Source organism: Lynx rufus, unplaced genomic scaffold (assembly GCF_022079265.1).
Source record: "Lynx rufus isolate CCGP_SWC_20201006 ecotype Redwood Valley unplaced genomic scaffold, mLynRuf1.p SCAF_9, whole genome shotgun sequence".
Lineage (NCBI taxonomy): Eukaryota > Metazoa > Chordata > Mammalia > Carnivora > Felidae > Lynx > Lynx rufus.
Window position 1 is genome coordinate 61,451,401 of NW_025814897.1, and position 23,252 is coordinate 61,474,652.

Here is a 23,252-nt window from a genome sequence, read left to right on the forward strand (position 1 = left end):
TTATAAAGAATTTAAAATGCCATGAAGAAATGCTAATGATAGAATGGTACAAAACAATGTAAAATGAAAAGTTTATATGCACTAAGGTCATGTCTTCATGGCATGGACAGACTCTAAGAAATAAACATTTGGAATAGAGGGATTATATATCTTTTAATTCCAAAATTCTTTAATGGGCTTGCAGTAAGTCACTAATGGGGAAAATAATAAAAGTGGGGGAAGGCTCAGCATCATAATTTTAGATGTTCCTCAGGTCACCTCTAGGAATGAAGAAAGTCCAATTTCATTGTGTCCTGTATTTTGCTATAATGACCAATTGACAGAATAAACTAAACAATAGTCACGATTCCAAAATTTTAGGTAGACACGTGTCTAAATGGGTGGACATGTGTCTAATACATTAGAAAGCCTCTTGAGTTCTTTAATAATCAGGTATCGTAAAAGACCATGAAGTTATGACATTATTATTCAACTTATAAGTTGTTGCACACATGGGAAGTAGCATTACTCTTCTGATCTTAAAACATTCTTGCGGATCAAACCCAAGGGTTTTACTACATTTTCAGGGAACACCACTTCTTCATCCTGCTTCGGATCTGCTGGGTCTTTACACTGTAGATGATTGGATTCATCAGGGGTGGAAAGAGAATATAGATATTGCCCATGAGGACATGGACCGAAGGGGAGAGATGCTTTCCAAAGCGGTGCACCATGGTGAGGCCAATGATGGGGATGTAAAAGACCAGGACAGCACAGATGTGGGACACACAGGTCTGCAAGGACTTGAGCCTCTCCTTGTGGGATGCAATTGCCAGCACTGTGTGCAAGATGAAAGCGTAGGAGATGAGAATAAGCACAGCGTCTAACAACAAGGTACAGATCACCAGAGCCAGGGCATAGAGGCTGTTGAAGCGGATGTCAGAGCAGGCGAGCCGGAGCAGGTCCTGGTGCAGGCAGAAAGAGTGGGAGAGGATGTGAGGGCGGCAGTAATGGAAGAACTTCAGGCGAATGATGACAGGGAGAATGGACAAAGCTGCCCTCATCAAAATAGCCACCATGAAGTGAATGACTCTACTGTTAGTCAGGAGGGATGTATATCTCAGAGGATTGCAGATTGCAGTGAAGCGATCAAAGGCCATGGCAAGAAGAACCCCAGACTCTATGGAGGACAGACCATGGATAAAGTAAGTTTGGGCAATGCAAGCATCTCGACTAACTTCTTGGTTGAGCCCCCAGAGGACCCCCAGCACCGTGTGCACTGTGGACAGCCCCATGCACAGATCAGTGAGGGCCAGCATGGCCAGGAAGTAGAACATGGGCTGGTGCAGGCTGGGCTCTGTCCAGATCACATGCAGCACCACGCAGTTTCCCAGAAAAACCAAGGCATAGATGGAGGAGAAGGGAATGGAAAACCAGGGATAGTAGTGGTCCAGGCCAGGGAACCCCGTGAGAATGAATATTGAGGTATTGATAATGGAAGCAGAAGCAGGCATGATATTTGAAGGTAATGTTCAAGATGAGATCAATATTTACTGACAGTTTTGTCAAAGTGTCTGCTGTGTGGGAGCAGTTGAGTCTAACACAGGTCCTGACACTGTAGCACAGGTCAAGCTAACGTAGACGCCAGGGAAGCCCCCTCTCCAGGAGGAGCTACAGCACAGGACGGTCTCACAGGGAAGCTCCTTGGTGTCAGGTCTCAGGTTATGGGAGCAAATCAATGTCCTGACCGTTGTGGGCAAATCAGATCATGCCCTTCATTTGCTTTTAGTCCCTCTGAGCTGCTTGCAGGACACACAGCAGGTGACAGTGGCAAAGCCATTGAGAGCATAGGGCTGCTCCTGCTCTGCTGTCCCGAGGAAGCCTCTGCACGCTGTCCTGTGGCCAGTGCTTGTGGCACAAGGAGTCAGAAGGTTCCGGTTTATGAGGAAGGAATGAGAGGGTTGTGTGGACCAGGTGGACCCAGGCTCCTGGGAGGCACTCTTCCCTGTTGGTGGCTGATGCAAGTGGAAGATTCCACCTGGTCACTGCAGGCTAGTGGCTCCCTGGGATTGAGAGGACTGGGTAAATGGCAGAATTTTCCAGATCTTTGTCAGGGAGAGAGATTCACTGGGTTGACTGAAAATTCAATACCTACTCTGAAGGAGATGGAACGAGGTAAACAGTCAGGGAGAAAGGGTGTATCAGTATACCAATAAATAAATGTGGCAGCTTAAGAGTTAGATAACCTTACCATTCTTGAAATTTCTATAGAGATGAGAAAAACAGCAAAATCCTAAAATTCTCTGAAAGCAAAATTAAGAAGTCCTCGTAGGTTTGATTCTCACATATCTGGAATTAGATTCATTGCCTGTGAACTTTTCACCCTTGCAAGTGATACAGGCTGGCTTTGTCAGCGGACTCAGAGAGTGGGTCCCACAGTACCAGCCAAAAGGGTCGTTGGCTTTGCACAGGATAGAAATCAAATGTGAGCTGGTAGGAAGTGAGAGCAGTTTATTGAAGACAGAGAGAGTGCAGATACAGACAGAACTTTTGGGAGAATCAAAAAGGAAAGGAAAGTGAGTCTCCTTTTTGCTTCGGGTGTGGGTTTTTATTGAGGGCCGTGCTTTGGTGCACGTGTCTTCTCAGGCATCCGGAGTGCTTAGGGGTTCTCCATAAGTCATTTATGCCCTGGAGCCAGGCGTCTTGGTGAGTCAGTGTTCTTGGAAAACGTTCATGACAACCCACCTGGTCACCCCTTCGATGTCATCTATTGTGCTGGAAGCCTCCAAAGAAATCATTAACTCCTCCTTTACAAGGAGGATCTACATTATCTGTTTCATAAAGTGTGTGTAAAGTTGGGGTATAGGTCCTAGCAAGAACAGAAGCAGGAAAGGTAGCAAAAAAGCAATTTTTGTGGAGTCCTTTTGGTTTGCCTGTTTCACAAATGTAGCCCCCCCCCAATCATTCATTTATTCAGCAAATACTAACCAAGTACCTAATGTATAGGAAAGGGCTACCTTCAGGAAAAGGGATGCAGTCGTTAGCAAGAGAGAATGAATGCCTTTCTTCGTGGGGATTATTTTTAGTGGGGATTTTCCAGAATGCTTCTAATATAACTGAATTCCAAATATACCCATCACTCTATTTGTCAAAAATTCTTTCTCCTAAACTCTGAGGCAAAGCCCTCATGTGCATTTTTATGCATTTGTAAAGTTCCTAAGTTGTTCTTTCAAACGTTTTCTATTTAAATTGGTAGTCCCCTTCATGAGTCTTAAATATCATGAATTTTCCTCGAAAACAGTGGCTGTATCTTAAGTTTCATTTGTATTTCCAAGGTCAACAATAGTGTATTTTACAGAGTAGGTGCTCAGTGAATTTTTGTTTTATTAGAAATAAGTAAAGGAGAATGTGGTTATTTTTTTCCCATGCGTGAGAACTTCATAAAAAGACGCTGCTGTCTCCTTGTTACATTCTTCTCCTCACAATGGTATTTTATATTAAATGGCTCATTACACAACAACTATGACTTTCTCTGTCTACCAAAGATTTAATGAGCCTGAGGGTCTCTAATGCCAGCCCCACCCAGCCAGAAGAGGCTTAGCATCCTCAGCCGGATCTGCTTGGTCTTAATGGTGTAGACATTGACACCGGAGGTGTGAGAAAGTGAAGACAGGAGAGCAGCACACGGCTGGAAGGGGAAGCCCCCTTCCCAAATCTGTGGATCATGGACAGGCCAATCATAGGCGTGTAGAAGAGCAACACAGCACAGACGTGGGCGACACAAGTGTTGAGGGCTTTGAGGCGCTCAACATTGGAAGCAATGGATAGCATTGTTTGGAGATCAGCCCATAGTAGAGCACAATGAGCACCACAAAGAGACCATAGGCACTGTTGATGTGGGTGTCCGCACAGGCCAGCTTCATGACATCTGGGTGTAGGCAGTAAGAGGGGGAAAGCAGGTGATTCTGGCAGTAAGGCAGCTCCTTCAGCATGATGGGGGCTGGGACGTGGAGCCCGATGCTGTGCACCACACTGGCCAGGCCCAAGCTGGCAATGTGGGAGCTGGTGAGCATGGTGCTGTAACGCAGGGGGTTGCTAATGGCCACAAAACGGTCAAAGGCCATCGTCAGCAGCACAGAGGACTCCATGAGGGAGAAAGTGTGGATGAAGAAGAGCTGGGCCAGGCACATATCCACCGCCACCTGTCTGAGACCCAGCATGTAGAAGGGGAGCATGGTGGAGGGGAGCGTGGAGGCAGACAGGCCCAGGTCAGTCGCTGCCAGCATCGACAGGAAGTAGTACATGGGCTGGTGCAGAGTGGGCTCTGACTTCACCACCCACAGGATCAGGCTGTTCCCTGCCAGAGAGGCCACATACATGGCACACAGAGGGATGGAGAGCCAGCTGTGCACAGCCTCAAGGCCTGGGAGCCCTGCTAGGAGGAAGGAACTACCAGTGTGGTTGGAGTCTGACATGGTGACCCAGCAGGCAGAGTCCCAGGCAGAAATGCCACCACAGGCCCTGAAATCAGAGGAGTTGCTGGGTCAGAACCTCCACCATGAACCGAGACCTTGCAGTGACTCCCCAGAGTGTTTCCCTGACAACCCTGGCCTTGTGATTTCTGAGGTCTTTCCCCCAATTCCTAGATAAGGGCCCTTAAGCAAAGGTGAGTTTGAATTATAAAAGGAAATCTTATAATCATGGTGAGCCTGCCTGGGGAACCACACAGCAAAATTTACCACAAAAATCAGAGTTTGAAACATGGATCTAGAAAGGGTCTGAGACAATATTGGTCTCAACTCTTCACTATACACATCCTGGGATGTGAACTCTAGATCCCTATATAGTTAGTGTGTCTGATCTGGGAGCAGAGTACAGGCCCCTCACTTCCTGTCAAGTTCTCCTTCACACTGTCTTTAAATAGGTACTTCAAGGTGGTGAATATCCCAATCTTGCAGACTGACCTCTTGTTTTAAAATTAAAACAATTCAAAATAATTCCCTTTCACATGTTAGCCCACCTGTGTGAGCACACAAATACAACTTTATCACCCACATGGTTTAAAATGTCAAGCTATGGCAAAAATTCTAGATATTTTTCCAAATATGAGTCATTCTCCAATTGACCTGTGTCTGGGGAACATTAAATAGTATGATCTCTAACTCATAGAAAATTAAAACTACCTTGAAGCGTTTCTGTAATTTTTTTAGCATTATATTGATGAGCATATAGAAATCAGAAAAAGATATTTATGTGTGGAGGAATCAGAATTTAGATCCACTGATAAAGTGATTTCTGGAAAAATACAATAATGGAGGACTACATTTTCTGTCTTTGCTGTGTTCACTCCCATGTGCTTTAAGCTCCTGTTTCATTCACTGCCAGTTGGGCTCCCTCCTATTGCATCCATCATGAGTTCCATTTTCTGAGAAAGCACTCAAAGGACTGTCTGAAAGCTTTCGCCTTTCCTCCTAATCATAAACAAGGAGGGAGATTTCTGGAGTATCCCAGGAGTACAGAACTGAAGAATAATAGCCAACAAGGACAACTTAATTTTTAGGAATCTTAATCATACATTCAGAGATTTGTTATGTTTGGTCTTTTTCCAATGATACTGATTTTTCATTTTATTGCCTTTTCTCTCGTGTATTTGAGAATAATCTAGTATTTGTTCCTCTTTCTAGGATTTCCACATAATAATGAATTCTGTCACTTTTTCTTCAGCAGGTAAAAATGTGCAACTGTAATTTATTGCTTCCATATTTCACCTAAAGTAATTTACAGAATGTTCTCTGATATTTGATTATAAAGCATCTCAACCCTTAGAAGTTAGATCAGTTTTTGCAGATTAAGAAACTTAATCCTTAAGAATTCAAGTATATAACTTTACTCAAGTCCCATCAATTGTAAAGGATAATCTAGGACTGGAAAAAATTCTCTCTGACTCAGTATCTTTTACTCTGGATATTTTTGTTTGAATGTAAAGACAAATGCCAGCTATTAACAAACATATCAAGACATTCACAAACCTTATCCTTACATCTAAGGAAATTAAAAATTCCCATGAATTTCTGTGCTTAAAAATTTCTTATTAGGTGGCCATTTTTCTGGTTTTCCTCTTAAAAATTTCCTATATGATGGCTTTTCTGGTTTTCTTCTTCTAGTTTACTTTATTTCCTCCAGATTAAATGCCCTCATTTTCATTCAATAATTAAACCATCTAAGGAACTGTTCTAGACACAGATATTAATAAGATCCCAATAATAAGGGAAGCATGAATCAATATTTCAAGTATGTGAAGAAAATAAAACAGTGTGGAAAGAGAAGGGCATATGATTTTTAATTTTGAGTTTAGGTGAAAGCTCTCTGAAGAAGGGAGAATTGTAGACAGGGCAAAACAGAAAGAGGGAGCAAAACTGTACCTGTCCGGTGAGTGAGTTCTGATTGGCAGGGAATGTATGAAGGTACATCACTAGAAACCTGAAGTTGTTAGCGCACAAGTTAGCTATGAGATAGGTATTTGTTAAAGCTGGAATTGTGATAGAAATAGGAGAAGTTAAGATAATAGAGATAACCTTCCAGAACCAACACGATTACTTAAGAAAACTACATTTCACTTGACTGGGAGTGGGGAGGTATTTTCTTCTGTGCTTCAGCACATACGCCTAGTGGCTCTGACAGTGTGGACTCTGGGCTGGTGGCATCAGCAGCACAGGACAGCTTGTAATAAATACAAATCATTAGGTTCCACCCCCAACCTACATGCCCATCAGGATATGTCCAGTTGAAGTCCCGCATTTGGTGTTTTAACAAACTCTCCAGGTGATTCTGATGCAACCCAAAGCCTGAGAATCACTGAGGCACATCGTTAGTTATAGTATTTTTTTTGTAAGCAGATGAGTGCTGTCGGAAAAGCAAGGAAGCGGGAGAGAAGCAGAGGTTATGAATTAACAGAAAAGGGACATTCTTAGACAAAGAAAGAAACCTTGTTCCCCAGTGCTAAGAAAATCTGCGGTCTGCTAAATTCTGCTGCTGTTGGAAGCTGAACAGGCTGTTTTAGCTCTCTATATACAGATGTATGAATTCCTAGTCAGTTACTGACAGAGGAGTGAGCATGTAATAAGACAGAGAGATTTTTGAGGACACTCGGAAGAATTGTGTGTTCAAATTAAGTGTTTGAATGCCACGTATGAATTCTTCATCCTGTGTTCATGCTGCACTGTTTCTTTAAAATTAGAAAACAATCTTTAAGATTTTTTAACAGACTGAGAGTTCTCTCCCTTAACCCATAGATTTCAAATGTGGAGATAGAAACAAAATGAATGGACATAGTGCAAGCATAGTCATAACTTCTGGACGTTATTTCACTTAGCATTTGAGAAAATGGACTTATTAGAAAAGGCCCAGAGGTGCTCATATATGTGGAACATATTATTTTTGTATATTGCATTAAGCTGACTGTGCAGAAGAGGAAGAGTTTGGTGAATTCGTGTGTGTGTGTGTGTGTGTGTGTGTTGTGTGTGTGATAGTTTTTCTTAATTTTTAAGAAATACTTGTGGAATGAAAGGATTTTGTGATAAGAAACAGAAAAATATAGGTGAAAAGGCAGGGCAACTGGTTTCTGGTCCTGGCTTCAGCACGAAACACTAGAAAACAAAAACCAAACAAACTTGAGCAAACTTAGACTTAAGCAACAGCTATTTATCCAAAAGTAAGAATGCACTACGAGAGGGGTGCTAGGGTGGCTTGTCCGTTAAGCGTCTGACTCTTGATTTTGCCTCAAGTCATGATCTCACAGTTCATGAGATCAAGCCCTGTGTGGGGCTGTGTGATGACAGTACAGAGCCTGCTTGGGATTCTCTCTCTCCCTCTCTCTCTCTCTACCCCTCCCCTGCTCCTGCACACATGCTGTCTCTCAAAATAAGTAAATAAACTTGGGGGAAAAAAAAGACTGTGCTGTGACCTCCTTTACAGAAACTGTTCCTTTTGGCTTGCCAGCAGATTTTCAATCAGGTATCAGCCTGCAGCATCATGGAATAAAGTGGGGAACTATGGAATAAAGTGGTGATTCCTAACACCAATGTGTTTTCTTCTGGAGTCACATTTGGATTCAGATTAATATTAAGTGTTAACAGCCAATATTCTGCAATGCCATTAATAAGAAATAAGAGAATAGATGTACACAAAGGATTCTCCTCTCATACCATATATCTACACTTACATATACAATGCTGATTTCACTTTTCCTATTGTCTAAATAATGGAATAGGGTGAATTGTACCAATTCTCACAGCATACCAATCTCATAGGTTTCTCTGATGATAAACTAAGACTGGGTGGATGAGTTCCTAGTATTCTGTACAGCACTTAGAAAATAAATAATCATTGTTAATATGTGTGTGTTCTTTAGTTTTTCCTACCTTTACTTACCATGCTCAGAATTCAAGGAGCTTTTCCAAATAGGATTCTTCAAAGATTTAGAAGTAATTGCAATTAACCTTGATCACTCTGGATTTGTCTGTTCACATCATCATTCTGTTACCTTCCATCATACAAATAGAAACAGACTGCCTTTTCAAACTGTCTTCACAAACGAGGAAATTTCCATTCCTTTCTGCTCCTCAAACTTTTCCTCATCTCAGCATGTCTCCCTTAAGGGGCATAGAATCCATCTGCCTAAAGTCTTAGGAAAACATAAATCAGGCTATATTTAAGGCATTGAAGATGTATGCTCGTTACCAGCTCATCTCCTAATTTTCAGCCCATCTCCTAATTTCCCATTTATTTGGTTTTATCTATTGTGACAGCACATTTGAGGAAACTTATCCAGTAGCTCCCAGATGGTACCCAAAGATAAAGAATATTTTTTTCTCCATGTAAATCTTTAATACTGTACTTTTTCAGGGTCTTAAAACATATTAACTCTATTCTTAGATGAGCACTAATAAGGAACCTTGGCAAATGGCTATACCCCTTTCCTCCCAAGCCCCGTGTTCCTGGCTCACCCACAAGGAGGACATAAGAGCTGAAGACATTTCTCACCCTCCCCCAGGGTACGTTCCTGGATATCATCCCTTGATGAACACAGTGGGCAGCATGGGCTTTGGGGCGCAAATACCTTTAACCATGTCACTGCCAAAGAAGTTTTGCATTGCCTGTAAAGAAACTCCGTCGTGATTGGAAACTCTTTGGTCCTGTCCAAGTCTGTCTCAGTTTCTGACTCTACTTGTATTGTGATTAAAAAGTAATTAGCTGCTCGAGAGTGCAGGCTTCAACATCAGAAAGACTTGAATTGAACCTCTCAAGTTTCCTTACCTGTGAAATTGAAATAGTGAAAGAAACTAATGTACAATGTTGTTGTGAGGATTAAATCAGGTACTCCCTTAGAAAACTTACAACAATGTTTCTCAATACTCAAATAATTACCTATTATTTTATCATTATTTTTCCATAATAACATTGTGGGTATTTAATATGATAGTATATGCGAACCATCCACTATCATTCCTAAAAAAAACAAAACAAAAAACAAAACAAAACGCACATTAAGCACTTGATAAATGTGGTGATGCTGATGTTGATGTACATACAAATACAACAAAGAAACTTTCTCTTGTTGGCACAGAAATAATAAGAGTTGAATGCAATGAAGGACTTTCTATCTTTGAGGAAAATAGAAATAGAAAATAGAAATAAACAGAACAGAAACAGGTTTAGCCACAGCATTGAAAACCAAGGCAGACAATTCATACTTGCCCCAAAAAATGTTTTGTAAAATTCTTTGTTCACGATACAAGTGCAAAACAAAAAATTGCAGCTCGTTGTGAGCACATTTGTCAAACCTTTGAGTATGAATGAAAGAAAATCGTGAGGCTCCCAAAGCTTTCAAACTCAACGTTATAGGTCATAAAGAAGAACTGGATGTTGAACATATTCCAAAAAATAAACAACTGTAACTCTGGGCAAGATATATAAAATATGTCAGTCATTGTAAAACAGACAGTGTAGAGCTGTGGTTCCTTGTGATAAAGGAAACAGGAAGTGAGCTAGATATCCATGCAGGTTCTCTGCCAGATGGTGCTTTATAAGCTCAGCCAAGGAAGTTGAATGCAAATTGAGGGCAGCTCTCTACCTACTGGAGGGAGAAGACCAAAGTGATTTTAGAGAGTGTGAGGGGTCAAAATTTGGGGCACCTACTGGATATAAAGAAGTTGAAGAAGGAAGGAGTCCTAGAAATCTACTTAGGTATCCATTTGAGGTTTTCACCAAGTACTAAGCTGCAAATTCATGGGTCAAGATTCCAAAAAGCTTGGCAGAGAACATCTCTGAGACAGAGTGGGCTGTAAGTTGCATGGAAATTCTGGAGGTCATTCAGTATTGGGACAACTGGAGTTCCAAAAAGGGAGAGTGGACAGAGCTCTTTGAACACCTTGGACATTGACATGAAATACTAGAAGGGCCATACCATAGGAATAGGAGTATATGGTATGGTTTCTGATTTCATGAAATTGATTCAATATCATGTGCTCCTTTGACATCTGAAACTGGGAGTGCATCTAAAAGCCTAACAATAGCTGCTCTACTCTTCCCAGATATGCCCCACATCCAGTGGACAAGGGTCCCCTCCCAGCTCGTTCCCCTAACAATCAAACATGCTGCACTCCAACTAATGGCTTTCACTTGCCTGTAAACCCATGAAATTATTCAAACAAACCACTCACATTCTCCTTTGGGAATGAGAGGAGTAACCCCATCTTGCTGTTACTACCGAGCCTGCCTCTCATGGCCCTTTGTTTGTTTGCTTTGTCCCCAAGTGTAACCCAGGTGTGCCCCTTGCCTCATGTGCAGTTTCCTCCTTCCCCTAGTCTATGAGTATCTATGTCTAATAAACTGCTATCAATCCTATCTTTCCAGCATCAAGTACCATGCTTTCACCTATTTCCATAACCCTTCAGTAGAAATCCCTTTCTCACCAACAAGGTGAATAGCAGGAAATTAGGAGAGAATACTGTAACCAAAGAGTGAGGGCTAATTAGCATCAACCCTAATAAGGCATAAAGTCAAGATGCAAAAACATTAACATGATCCTGCCTGCCAGCTCAAATCAGATTCTCTTTATATAGGATAATGTGACCCATATTCTCAATAACATAGCATTTGCAATGCCTATGGGCACATTAAAAAAAGGCAAATAAAAAGCAGAAAGATAATCAGAATAAAGTAAAACAGCTAATAAGAGATTCAGGATGAACAGAGATTCTAGAATTGGGAGAAAAGAGCCTTAATAATTTTGAAACTAAATTTATGTGTATGAGGGATGAAATGATGAAAAAAATAAATTGTAGATAATGGTATCCAGATTTCTCACTGCCAGAAAAAGAAATTAATAAATAATAAATCATATTTTTAAAGTCATATAGGAAAAAAATCCTTGAAATTTACAATTCTAATCTAGTAAAGTTTTAGAGATAAATATTAAACATTTTCAGGCTGAAAGGAAATGATGACAGGTATAAATTTGCACATATGCTAAGGGATACAGAGTATTACATGTGGCAAATGCGAAGGGAAGTATATGCAAATTGTGGTATATCCACAGTGAAATATTATTCAGCAATAAAATGGAATAATATAAAAACAACTCAAATAGAACTTAATATACTTATGCGGAGAGGTAAAAGCCAGACTGCTAGCAAAAAAGCATATACTTTATGAATACATTGATGTAAAATTTTAGAAAGATGTACACTAATCTGTAATAACAAAATTATCTCAGCCTTTGACGGGTTGAGTGGAAAAATGTACCGGGGAAGAAGAACAACAGGAAACTTGGGAGTAGTGTGTATGTTCATTATCTTGAGTTTGGTGATTATTTCATGGGTGTGTATGTATATTAAATTTATCAAATTGTATACTGTAAATATGTGCAATTTCTTATATGTCAATTATTCCTCAATAAAGACATGCATGTGATATTAATAGATTTTGAGGAGGGTTACCCAACATAACAGAAAATGTGGTGGTATGCTAACAAAAGGCATCTTCAGGGGCGCCTGGGTAGGTCAGTTGGTTGAGCATTAGACTCTTGATTTCTGCTCAGGTCATGATCTCAGGGTCATGGGATTGAGCCCTGAGTTGGGCTCGCTGCTGTGCATGGGACCTACTTAATATTCTCTCTCCCTCTCTCTCTCTCTCCTTCTCTCTCTCTCTCCCCCCCACCCCCGCCTCCGCCACCCCTCTCTACCATTCACTCTCTCTCAAATTGAAAAAAAAAGTGTCTTCAGTACCTTGACAATAGAGCTATATGTGTGGGGTGGGAGCAGTAGAGTGGTAGCAGAAGAGGAAGAGCATTGGATGTTGTGATCAGAGTTACAAAATGAAGTAACAGATGCCAGAACCTGCCAAGTGTTCATTAGGCACTTCAACTTTTATTGTGTTTCTGGAATGCAGGATCTGTTGAGAGATGAAGTCAAATCACAAGGGCTTTGTATGTTGTGCTTATATATTTCATCTTTCCAGTCCCCACTTAAAATTCGTAAGTTCAAAGAAGTATCCTGAAATTTCCATCATTCAAATGGACCCATCCTTCTTGTGTCCTCACCGGAAGCTGTGCTGTCTGTTGTCAGAGCACCTGTGACTCACTGGGGAATTATATGCTTACAATTCAATTTTCCCTGAGGATTTAAACTTTTCACACTGAGCTAGAAATATTCTATTTTGTTTTCTTTATATTTTGAATAGGGAGTGGCCTAGTATAGATGAATAAATAATATTGAAATGAATGACTCTGTAGGAGAGAAATAAAATAGTATGTTTCTTTTCATCTCAACATTATAAATAACTTTACAAGGTGTTCTGATCCTAAATACTAGCACTTAGGTAAAAGTCTTAGTTGACTTAGCACTGGTTATGTTTTTAACAGGGCAGTTCTATCAGAGAGGTTAGCTGAAGATTTAATCCAGAAAGAAAAAGACCATGATAAAGCGAACAAATCATTTTCTCTAGCTTTGACTTGTTTATGAAGCCTAGTCAGTTCTTTTAAGAATCATCTTCCAGGAGGTCTACTTTGCTTATTTTTTCTAATATTCCCTGAAATATTGAGAAAAAAATTAAGTTCTACATGATACCTATCATTCAAAAATTATAGCATGCCATGGTAAGTTTACGAGAGCACAGAATACCTCTTGTATTTATTAGGAAGTGAGGAACAGCTTTTACTTCATTCAGAGAGCTGAAGAATATTGGAAGCTGTGTCCGCCTTTCATGTATCATGGAGCTTAAAAAAAACCTGAACTGCCAAATAGTCACATTGTAATACATTTTATTATGGTAATTCAGGTATTTGTTTCTTTAAATGTATTTAAAAGTTCTGTAGTTCATTTGGTGTGTATTTTCCAGTGTAACCCACATCTAAAGTTATTACATAATTCATAAAAAAACATATTTTGATTTTAATATTTGCCAAATTTTCAGAAAATATACAAAGTAAAGCCCTCTTGAGCTAAAGTTTATAAACCTCTAGATTTTTTTTTTCAACGTTTATTTATTTTTGGGACAGAGAGAGACAGAGCATGAATGGGCGAGGGGCAGAGAGAGAGGGAGACACAGAATCAGAAACAGGCTCCAGGCTCTGAGCCATCAGCCCAGAGCCCGACGCGGGGCTCGAACTCACGGACCGCGAGATCGTGACCTGGCTGAAGACGGACGCTTAACCGACTGCGCCACCCAGGCGCCCCTAAACCTCTAGATTTTTAGTTGGAAGATATTTTAGATGTCTTTGAATTCCACTCTTCTAATCTGCTTGCTTTTTCATGTAAATGATACTCTTTCAAGTGGCTGACAGTTTCCTCTGTAATAATCTGAGTCTTTCACAGGCGGATATTGATTTTTGCAGAATGAGCAACATGTTTTTTCTCATTACATTGGTACTGTTTTTAATGGTATATATTTAAATACATAATATATTTCAGTCAGTTTTTTTTAATAATTAATCAACATCGGATGGAAGCTGTGTACTCTGTTTCCGCTCAGAGATGTGTTCAGTCAGCAGGCTGATTATCAAAACCAGTATTTTATCTCTGTGATTCAGAGTTTTTTTAGGTGGACATCTTCAGAATGCATGCCCGAATCTCTTTGGTTTTAACACTGTAGACAATTGGGTTGAACATTAGAGGAACAAGAAAGTGTAGATAGGCAAGAAACATGTATATACCTGAGCTGGTAGCTTCTTTTTCCCAAAGTGATGGATCATCGACAGGCTGACCAGTGGGGTATAAAATAGTAATACAGCACAGCTGTGGGAAATGCAGGTGTTAAAGGCTTTGAGCCCCTCAGTGTTAGAAGAAATGCTCAATACTGTCCTCAAGATTAGCATGTAGGAGAGGAGAATGAGTACAGCATCCAAAGCCAGTGTGGAGAGCATGACAAAGAGCCCAAAGCCACTGTTCACAAGAGTGCTAGAACTGGCTAGCCTTAAAACATCAGGATGAACACAATATGAATGAGACAGAGCATTCATAGGCTGAAATTGCCGTCTTCCAAGGATCAAGAACAGGGGCAGATGGAGAGCAGCACTACGTATCACAATGGCCAGCCCAGTGGCCCCAATGCGCTTGGTTGTGAGAATGGTGGCCTAGCATAAAAGCTCTCGAATAGCCACATGGTGGTCAAAAGCCATGGCTAAGAGCACAGATGATTCAATAACTGAGAAAGTATGGATGAAGAAGAGTTGTGTAAAGCAGGTTGCAGCTCCCACCTCTCTCTGGCCCAGGAGAAAGACAGCTGTCATTGAAGGCAGTGTAGAAGCTGAGAGGCCCAGGTCTGCCATTGAAAGCATGGACAGGAAGAGGTACCTAGGTGTGTGGAGGCTAGGGACAGGCTTGACAATGTACATTATGGTGATGTTGCTCAGCAAAGACACAACATAGATAGAGCAGATAGGAATAGCTGTCCAGCAATGAGAGGTCTCCAGTCCTGGGAGCTCCATCAGTATGAATATGAAGCTGCTGGCATTATTATTGTTAAGAACTGCTATAACTTTGGGAAGAGCTTGCCCTGTAAAAATTATGGAGAAGGCAAAAAGTTATTCTTTCACAGCATTTTCCTAGCATCTCATCCCAAAATGCCCATGACCCATGCTTGCAGAGTAATATCACTCTCCTCCTCTTTTTACAGCTCTGAATCCCATTCCTTTAGAAGTTCCACTAGAGTACAATGCTGGCTCTTTTCTTGGCTGCCAAGAAGCCTAGTTTTCAGAGGCTTTTTGTGCCTTTCATAGACAGAAAATTCCTTCCTCATTTGAAGATATGTCAAGTTTTGAAAAATGGAAAGGGAAACTCTGTGGTGAGAGTGCGCGGTACAGATGCATAAACTAGATTAGTTTTAATACCAGAAAATCGGGCTCTAAAGAAACCTAGGTAAGGATAATTGTATTTAATGGCTGCCTGGGAGTTAGAAAGTAAAGTGTAAGAATGTTAATACTGACTCTGAACTCCTGATGTCACCAGAAATATCTTTTTCTCTGAAAGGGATTCAAAAGTAATATATGTGACAAGAAGACAAGCCCAAGGGTTTGGGCTTGATGTGTATGTCTACTGGATTAAATCCCTTCTCAATTTTTGTTATCACTCTCTGAAAAAGTGTTTGGATAGCTGGTTCAGATGTATGAGACGAAGAAGATGAAGACTAGATAATATTTGCAGCTAAAAATACATGTATTCTCAATGGCATCACACATTTACTGAGCTCCTACTACTTCATTTAAATAATATAATGACAGGCAATCTATAACTTATGCCTTTGAAAGTCTAGTAATCCACTGGTCAACACAGAACACATCCATGAGGGCAATGACCATGGGACAGATAAAACATCCCCGCTGGGAATCTACATTACGCTCTCCACAACTCACCTTTTTCATTTTTTTTTTAAACTTTATTCAGTTTTGAGAGACAGAGAGAGACAGAGCATGAGCAGGAAAGGGGCAGAGAGAGGGAGACGCAGAATCCGAAGCAGGCTCCAGGCTCCGAGCTGTCAGCACAGAGCCGGACGCGGGGCTTGAACTCACGAACTGTGATATCATGACAAGAGCCAAAGTTGGGCGCTCAACTGACTGAGCCATGCAGGCGCCCAACCACAACTCACCTTTTTAAAGAATGATCCTGGTACCTTCAAAGACAATTATTAAAGAAAGGAATACAGTGTGAAAACTGAGTACATAGAGTTCAAAAGAAACCTTGGTCACATATATGAAGTTCACACTGAATGATGATTTTCTTTGCTAATACCTTAGGAAAATTCTCTTAACAAGGGAATTTTCAACATGCTCTGGGCAGTCATGACCAGTAGGGGGCAGCCGTGACCAGTAGAACAATCTTCATTGTATTCCACTTTTTCATACGCTAATTATAATGTTGCCCATAAAGTCATGAAGAATACTTTCAACATACTAACCATTAGTCTAAGGAAAACCTAGAGAAGAAATTCTGTGAAGAGTGAACAACGTGTCAGAATCAAAACAACATGGCATTTGAACAGTAAACAAATATTGGCAATTATTATAGGGCAAGTTGTGGAGGAGGAAGAAGAGTATAAACACGCATAAGAAAGGCAAAAAGCAGAGGCAGGCCTATCAGATTTTAGAAAGGATCTGCAGTGGAAAGAGGAGGACTGAGTTTCTGTGTGTTTATACCCATGGAGAAGTAAGGGTAGCTGAGTACTAGTAGTCATCTTTGTTCTAATAAAAACTCCCTCTGGTTCCAGAGGGCAAGGTGTGCAATGCATACACTTGGTATTCATTAACTTGCCTCAACAGTTTTTCTTATAAGCTGTTAATCGCAGTGTATTTTCAAAAGAAAAGAAAAGCATCCCCCTCCCAAAGTCATATACTAAAATTTTCATGAATGCAGAGAAGTTATAATTATTAATCAAAATAAAACATCTGGGATTCAGCATTAATATTCCTGGGAGAGTATTTAACAAGCTGCTATAAATAAAACAGCAAATCCATTACTGAACCATGACGAGTAGGAAAGAGGACAATTTTATATCCAGAAAACTAGATAGTATGTGACTAACCAGTGATCAATTCACAAGTAGGAAAAGTCTCAGGGGCTACTTGGAAGTCTTTGCCTTGACCCTACCTTCTAAGAATGTCGGAAAAGAAAGGCTGCTACTATCAGGCTCTAAAGCATGGTGTATGGATTCTATCTATGTGTCTCATTCTGTCCAGAATAGGTATTGAGCTGTGTAGGAACCAGTCATGTCAGGAATGCAAGCTTCCACCCTCCAAGGATTGTGGATCCTCGCCAAATATAAAGCCGAATGGGAAGAATCAAGGACACTAGGGATTTGGGGAATTGCCTGAGACAGGAAAGCAGAGAAAGAAAATAGTACCAGACACTCTATTCTGTGAATAGTATGAAGTAATTGTTTTCAGTATATTTCGATGTGTATTATGTGTCAGGCACATTACTGGACTTTGCAGAGAGGTAATGGTGTATATAAAACCTAATTCTGATAGAGAATAATTATCCAAAGAGCATCATTTCATCTGAAATAGTTGTGGCAATCAGTGAGGAGAAGAGGGAGAGGTGTTTCTGACAGGCCCAGTCATGATGCCAAATGTTTAAGGACTAAGGAGATATAATCAAGCAGAAGTTAGAAGCATGTATTTCTCTGCTTATTTCTCCTAGCTGTCCACTTCTGAGTATGAGCATATGGGAGAATTAACCCTCCCACATGAACATTTGACAGGATGTTTATGGTCACAAAGTGAGCAGCAAAAATGCTATCTTCTTTATTTGAGCTTTACCAGGAAAAAAAAAAAAAAGAGAGAGAGAGAGAGAGAGAGAAACTTTGAAGATTTTTCAAAGTCATCTTGTCCAATTCCTGCTAAATTGTTACTGCAATATCCATAAAATAAATGTGAAACTCTGTCTCAGAAAGTAATCCATTCTATAGTGGTATTTATGTAACTCACGAAAGACATCTTTCTGTGCTGCCTTTTGTGCGAATTGGAGACGTGTTCTAAGCCCTTACTTAGTAATTGACAGTCTAGATTGTACCCGATGAAATGAGCCACCTGGATTTCCTTTACTCCCATAGTCTGAAAGGATTTCTGTATGCTTAATATTTAGTAAAGAGTAACTATAAAATGTTGTTATTCTTTTACTCATAGAGAAGGGGTACATATACAACTTCCTGGATTTGGACTCACAAAGAAATGCTAAAATAACAGGAATTAACAAGGAGTGGAAGGCAGGACACCTCTGGATAAAGGCTATGACTTGCAGTGAAAGCCACTGTTATGCTTGTCTCTTTTTTTATTTTTTTGTTTTATTTTTTACAGTTTATTTATTTATTTTGAAAGGGAGGAGGGGCAGAGAGAAAGAGAGAGAGAGAGAGAGAGAGAGAGAGAGAGAGAGAGAATCCCAAGCAGACTCCACACTGTCAACATGGAGCCTGACTTGGACTTGAACCCACAAACCATGAGATCATGCTTTGAGCCAAACTTGGACACTTAACCGACTGAGCCACCCAGGCTCCCCTGTTACGCTTCTCTCTGGACACAATTCACTCCTCAGTTTCTTCCCTAAGTGTCTCATCATTATAAACTGAGGGGCGTTGACATTTTGTTGAATAGTGCCTAATATTCGTAGAAGATAGTGGAAATTTGAATTCCAAAAATCTTGTCTCAAAAATATACAACTTTCTGAGAAACACTGCTGTATTGCCCATACCCTATGGGGCTCTTTGGCTTTACAGACTTTCAAGTTGTTAATGCTGCTTCAAAGCACTAGATGGACAAAGATGGAGTCCTGGAACTGTTTGCACCTGCCCTGAGAAACACTACGTGAACTAAGTCACATCAGTTCTTCAGGGAGGAAAACCAAGAAACAGACTCTTAACCACAGAGAACAAACTGATAGTTACCAGAGGGGAGGTGGGGGGGGGGGGGAATGGGTGAAACAGGTGTTAGGGATTAAGGAGGGCACTTGCGATGAGGACCTGGCGATGTATGGAAAGGTTGAAACTATATATATTGTACCCATGAAACTAATATTACACTGTGTGTTAACTAAGTGGAATTTCAATAAAAACTTAAAACACCCCAGCATGAATGCAGAGCTATTATGCTTTCTAAAAAAATCTCATAGCCTATGTTCCATTTTATCAATCCTTTAAATCATTTCTTTTAAGACAAGAACTCTACATAGCTTTTCATCCTGGGAGATTCATTAGTAAATATTTGGTGTTGCCTCTGTTATAATATTGTGTGAGAATTATGAATCATATTTTCAGATTTCCAGTTTCCCTCCTTCCCTCCTTTGCTTACCTCTTCCCTCTTGTCTTTCTTACCTAAATTATTTATCAATTATCTAATATGTGTCTTACATAAATGATGTTTGGGTTGGTAGTTGATCTTAAACTTTACGGGAAATAATTGAGTGATTGTTGGGTAAAGAAAGGGGGCCAGGGATTATTCTCCAAAACTATAGAATATATCATATAAGAGGATTAGAGGCACTGCATACCTCCAGTAAATGTTTTTCTTGTCTCAGAGATCCTTACACTGAGTTTACAACCAAATCTAGGATAGCCCATGACTTTTCTTGACTTCCATCCCAAGTATGCATACAACATGATTTAAGCTAAGCTAACGTTAGAGGAGTTTCTATCACTCACCAGACCCCAGGGCAGGGACACAAGCTCTTTGGATTGTCATGCAGCTGGGGGCTCATGAGGCCCCCTGCCTTGAGCATAGTGCCAAGTAAGCAAGTTTATAAAGCATTGGTTCTGGAGGCTCACAACCAATCCCAGTGAGACTCACACCCAATCCTTGTGGTATAGGATCTCAACAAGCATCAGATGTTCATGTGCTAATCTTAGTGTGTCTTCGCCAGGCCTCTAGGTGAAGTATGATTATACACTTAGAACATGGAACCAGTCCTTCTTTGAACTTCCTTTCTTCTTTTCCCACTCTAAGACATCCTTAGCCCCTTATGAGATATTTTTTATCTTATCTTCGATAAGATATCCCCGATGTGGGGCTCGAACTCACCAACTGAACCGTGAGATTATGACCTGAGCCAAAGTCGATCTCTCAACTGACTGAGCCACCCATGTGTCTTAGCCCCTTAGAAGTAGAAGTTATCACATTGATCCTAGCTTTTTTTGGTCATGGAAACATCTTGTGTCATATTCTGATCTCCAGGACATACAATCTTTATATCCTCCCTGATCCCCCAATTCAGCAGGTTTTTTTCCCTTCAATTGTATATATCTTGGGTGGTGAGAGTTGAATATCTGCAGCACTATTTTCATGAATGATAACATGACCAAGATTATTTTTCACTGATCGGTCTTTGTTACAATAACATACAGCTAACTTTTCCCTAGTGCTGCCCCTTTTCCTCCTCCCTACTTCCTCAAAGTGAGTTTTCAAACTTACTGAGGAATGGGTGAAGGAGATTAAAAAGGATTCACCAGGAACATACGAAAGGGTCCTGGATTTTGTTTTGAAGGTAAAAAGAAGAGTGATATAAGATGCAAAGTTTGGTCATAGTAGGCATGGAGCTGGGCAGGAGTGGCCTGGGGAATCGAAGTAGGGACCAAACTGGGCATGAGGCAGAGGAAACATCCAGGGGTACCACAACCACTTGCTAGTTCAGTGGTTCACCAAAGCACTCATACAATTCAACAGAAAGTTATACTCACGGCTAAGATTTGACATAGCAAAGGACACTGTGCAGGAACAGCAGGAAAAAGGTGTCCATTGTGATGTCAAGAGAGGCCACATACAGGCTTCCAACTGTTTCTTCTCTTTCTGCCAAGGGTCACTGTATCCACAAACCTCAGGGACACATGAGAGATGCTTCTGTCCAGTGAAGCCTCCTTGAGTTATGGAGTCCAGTGTTATTAAAGCAAGCCAGTTACATAGGTACATATCTGTTGCATGACCAGTGTGTGTAGACCCCAAACCAGGCAACAGGTACACATAATAAATTCTATATTTGTCTAACATATGCTACCAACCTGGTTCATATTGAACTACTGTTTTGGCATACATAATAACACTACTACTCAGTAACTATGTGAACATTCCAGAGAATTATTTTTAGAGTTTGGTCAAGGACCACTCATCAACATGTCTACAGAGATATGCAAGAACTGAGTAAAATGGATCTGTTGCATTAACTCTTTTCTTGCAGGGATCTTCTGTGCATTTGCAGGAGTATGTCGTGACCATGACCACACTGAACATGGGTCGGAAATGTTTTCATTCAGCATGTGTGAAATATGAATAACTTTTAATGTGACCTAAACATAATTCTAATCCTAGATGACAAAATACAAAAAAGACTAGAAATATTAAATCAAAACTAGGTGGATTCCCATTGTGGATCCTTCAGTGACAAGGAGAATATTTAAGGAAAAAAATATAGCTGGAACAATTGTAATAATTTGCTAGAAAGACAGCAGGTGGTTAAGTAAGAAGGTCATTTATTTTAGGGCATGGAGCATATAATCAGCGACAAAAATTTTGAGCTAGAAACTTATCAAAAAATAATAGTGGTAGCTGTGAGTAAAGACTAACCTGCAAGTGAAGAGGAGCAATGGAAAAGTTTAAATGAGTGCGCAACATAATCTTTAGATTTTGAGAGCAATTTTCAGTTCTGCTTGGAGTTGTTTGAAAATGAAGATAGGGAAGCCAACTAGCAGGATGGCTAAATGATCTACTTAATCATTAAGGTCTAAACTGAGGCAGGAGGAGTGGAAATGTAAAAGTGGTGAAAAATATTAAGAGAGCAAAATCTACAATATTGATAAGGGATTGGAAATTACAAGTGAGAGAAAGTGAGAACCATGTGTGGCACTTGGTCTGCATTTTTGGCTAGAGTGAGGGAGTAAAGGAAATGCCACCCACATACATGGAGAACACAAAAGTGGAAGCAGGAAGAAGTAGCAATCGAGGTTGGAGCAAATGAGTAAGTTCTTTGGCCTTTTTGAGTTTAAGATTTCCATGTAGCATACAAAGGGAATTATCCCAGAGTGACATGTGAACGTATCTGAAATTCAGAAGGGACGCTGAGTTTGAGATTGATATGGCAACATTCATATTCAGGGGGTTAGCAAAAGAAGTGAAAACAGAAAATGCAAGGAGTCAAATTATTCAGAGAGATCAGAAAATAAGCAGAAATGAGGGGTGTTAGAGAAGCCAAAAAGTACAGATATTGAATAACAAGTGAGTCATGGTCAACAGTGTCAATAATTGACGAGAGGTCCAGGGCTGAAAAGACAGATTTGAAATACGTTATTTGATTTGTTATTTAGATTTCTTGATGACTTTTGCCCAAGCAATTTCAATAGAATTGTAGAGGCAAAATTTTGTTATAATGGCGTTGAAGAGGAAATGATTTCTACTTCAGTTAAATTGTTGGCAACTATGTTGTTTGAGGATGCATACTTAAATAGCCCCACTATAAAGAAAAACAATGAAATGAACAGTACAAAAGTCAGCATATTGGTTTAATGTGCTGACAGTGGTGAGGTTATGTTCAGGAAAGGCTGCAGAGAAAATTTAGGTGTTGATAATTTATTATTTCATTCCTTAGGTGATATTTATACAGATGCTCATTTAATAAAAATTTATTGAATTGCACATTTATTTCAATGCAACTTTCTATATGTACTTTATATTCCACCATAAAATATATTTAAATTTGACAAGGGGGAGAAAATTAAGACAATTAATGCATATTTTTTCAAGTAGCTTATTTATGCCAAAAATTTTATTGAAGTGAATTTTATTGAAGTGAATTTTATTGAATGGAAGTCAAGGGATGAGATAAGAGTCTTATATAAATAAGGATAGCATGTATAATGAAATTACCCCAGAAGGTTTCTTACAGAGATTGGGGCTGAGTCTGACAATGTTATGGAGATGGGAAGTATTTGCAGAATTCTAGAAACCCTGCAATACTATTAATGATAATATGTAGGTAAAGCAAGAGGCAGAATTACCTGGAGGAACTGAATCTCTGGAGCTCCCTTTTATCTCCTAAACAACACAGGAATCTTTACATCAGTGAAAATAAATATATCCAAATAACATGTAACTATATGGGCAAATCTCAAAAGCATACATTTGTGACAAAGAATAGTGATTTTTTTTTTGGAGAAGATTTAAAACAGTGCTATAAAGCACATACATGCTTATCACATACACTTTTGTGTATGCTTGTTATATACACACACATCCATTTAACATA

General features: G+C 40.0%; 1 protein-coding gene and 2 pseudogenes across 1 annotated transcript; all 3 read right to left on the reverse strand.

Annotated features, from left to right (window-relative positions):
- Positions 1-554: 554 nt before the first annotated feature.
- Positions 555-1,493, reverse strand: LOC124506418 (olfactory receptor 51V1-like). The gene has a single exon (XM_047072486.1). It carries the CDS (start codon positions 1,491-1,493, stop codon positions 555-557), a length of 939 nt encoding a protein of 312 aa, XP_046928442.1.
- Positions 1,494-3,526: 2,033 nt separating this feature from the next.
- Positions 3,527-4,454, reverse strand: LOC124505944 (olfactory receptor 51G2-like; annotated as a pseudogene).
- Positions 4,455-14,075: 9,621 nt separating this feature from the next.
- LOC124505945 (olfactory receptor 51G2-like) lies at positions 14,076-18,082 on the reverse strand (annotated as a pseudogene).
- Positions 18,083-23,252: the final 5,170 nt, after the last annotated feature.

Coding starts and splice junctions, on each gene's coding strand:
- LOC124506418 (XM_047072486.1), bottom strand. CDS start 1,493: ATGCCTGCTTCTGCTTCCATTATCAATACCTCAATATTCATTCTCACG.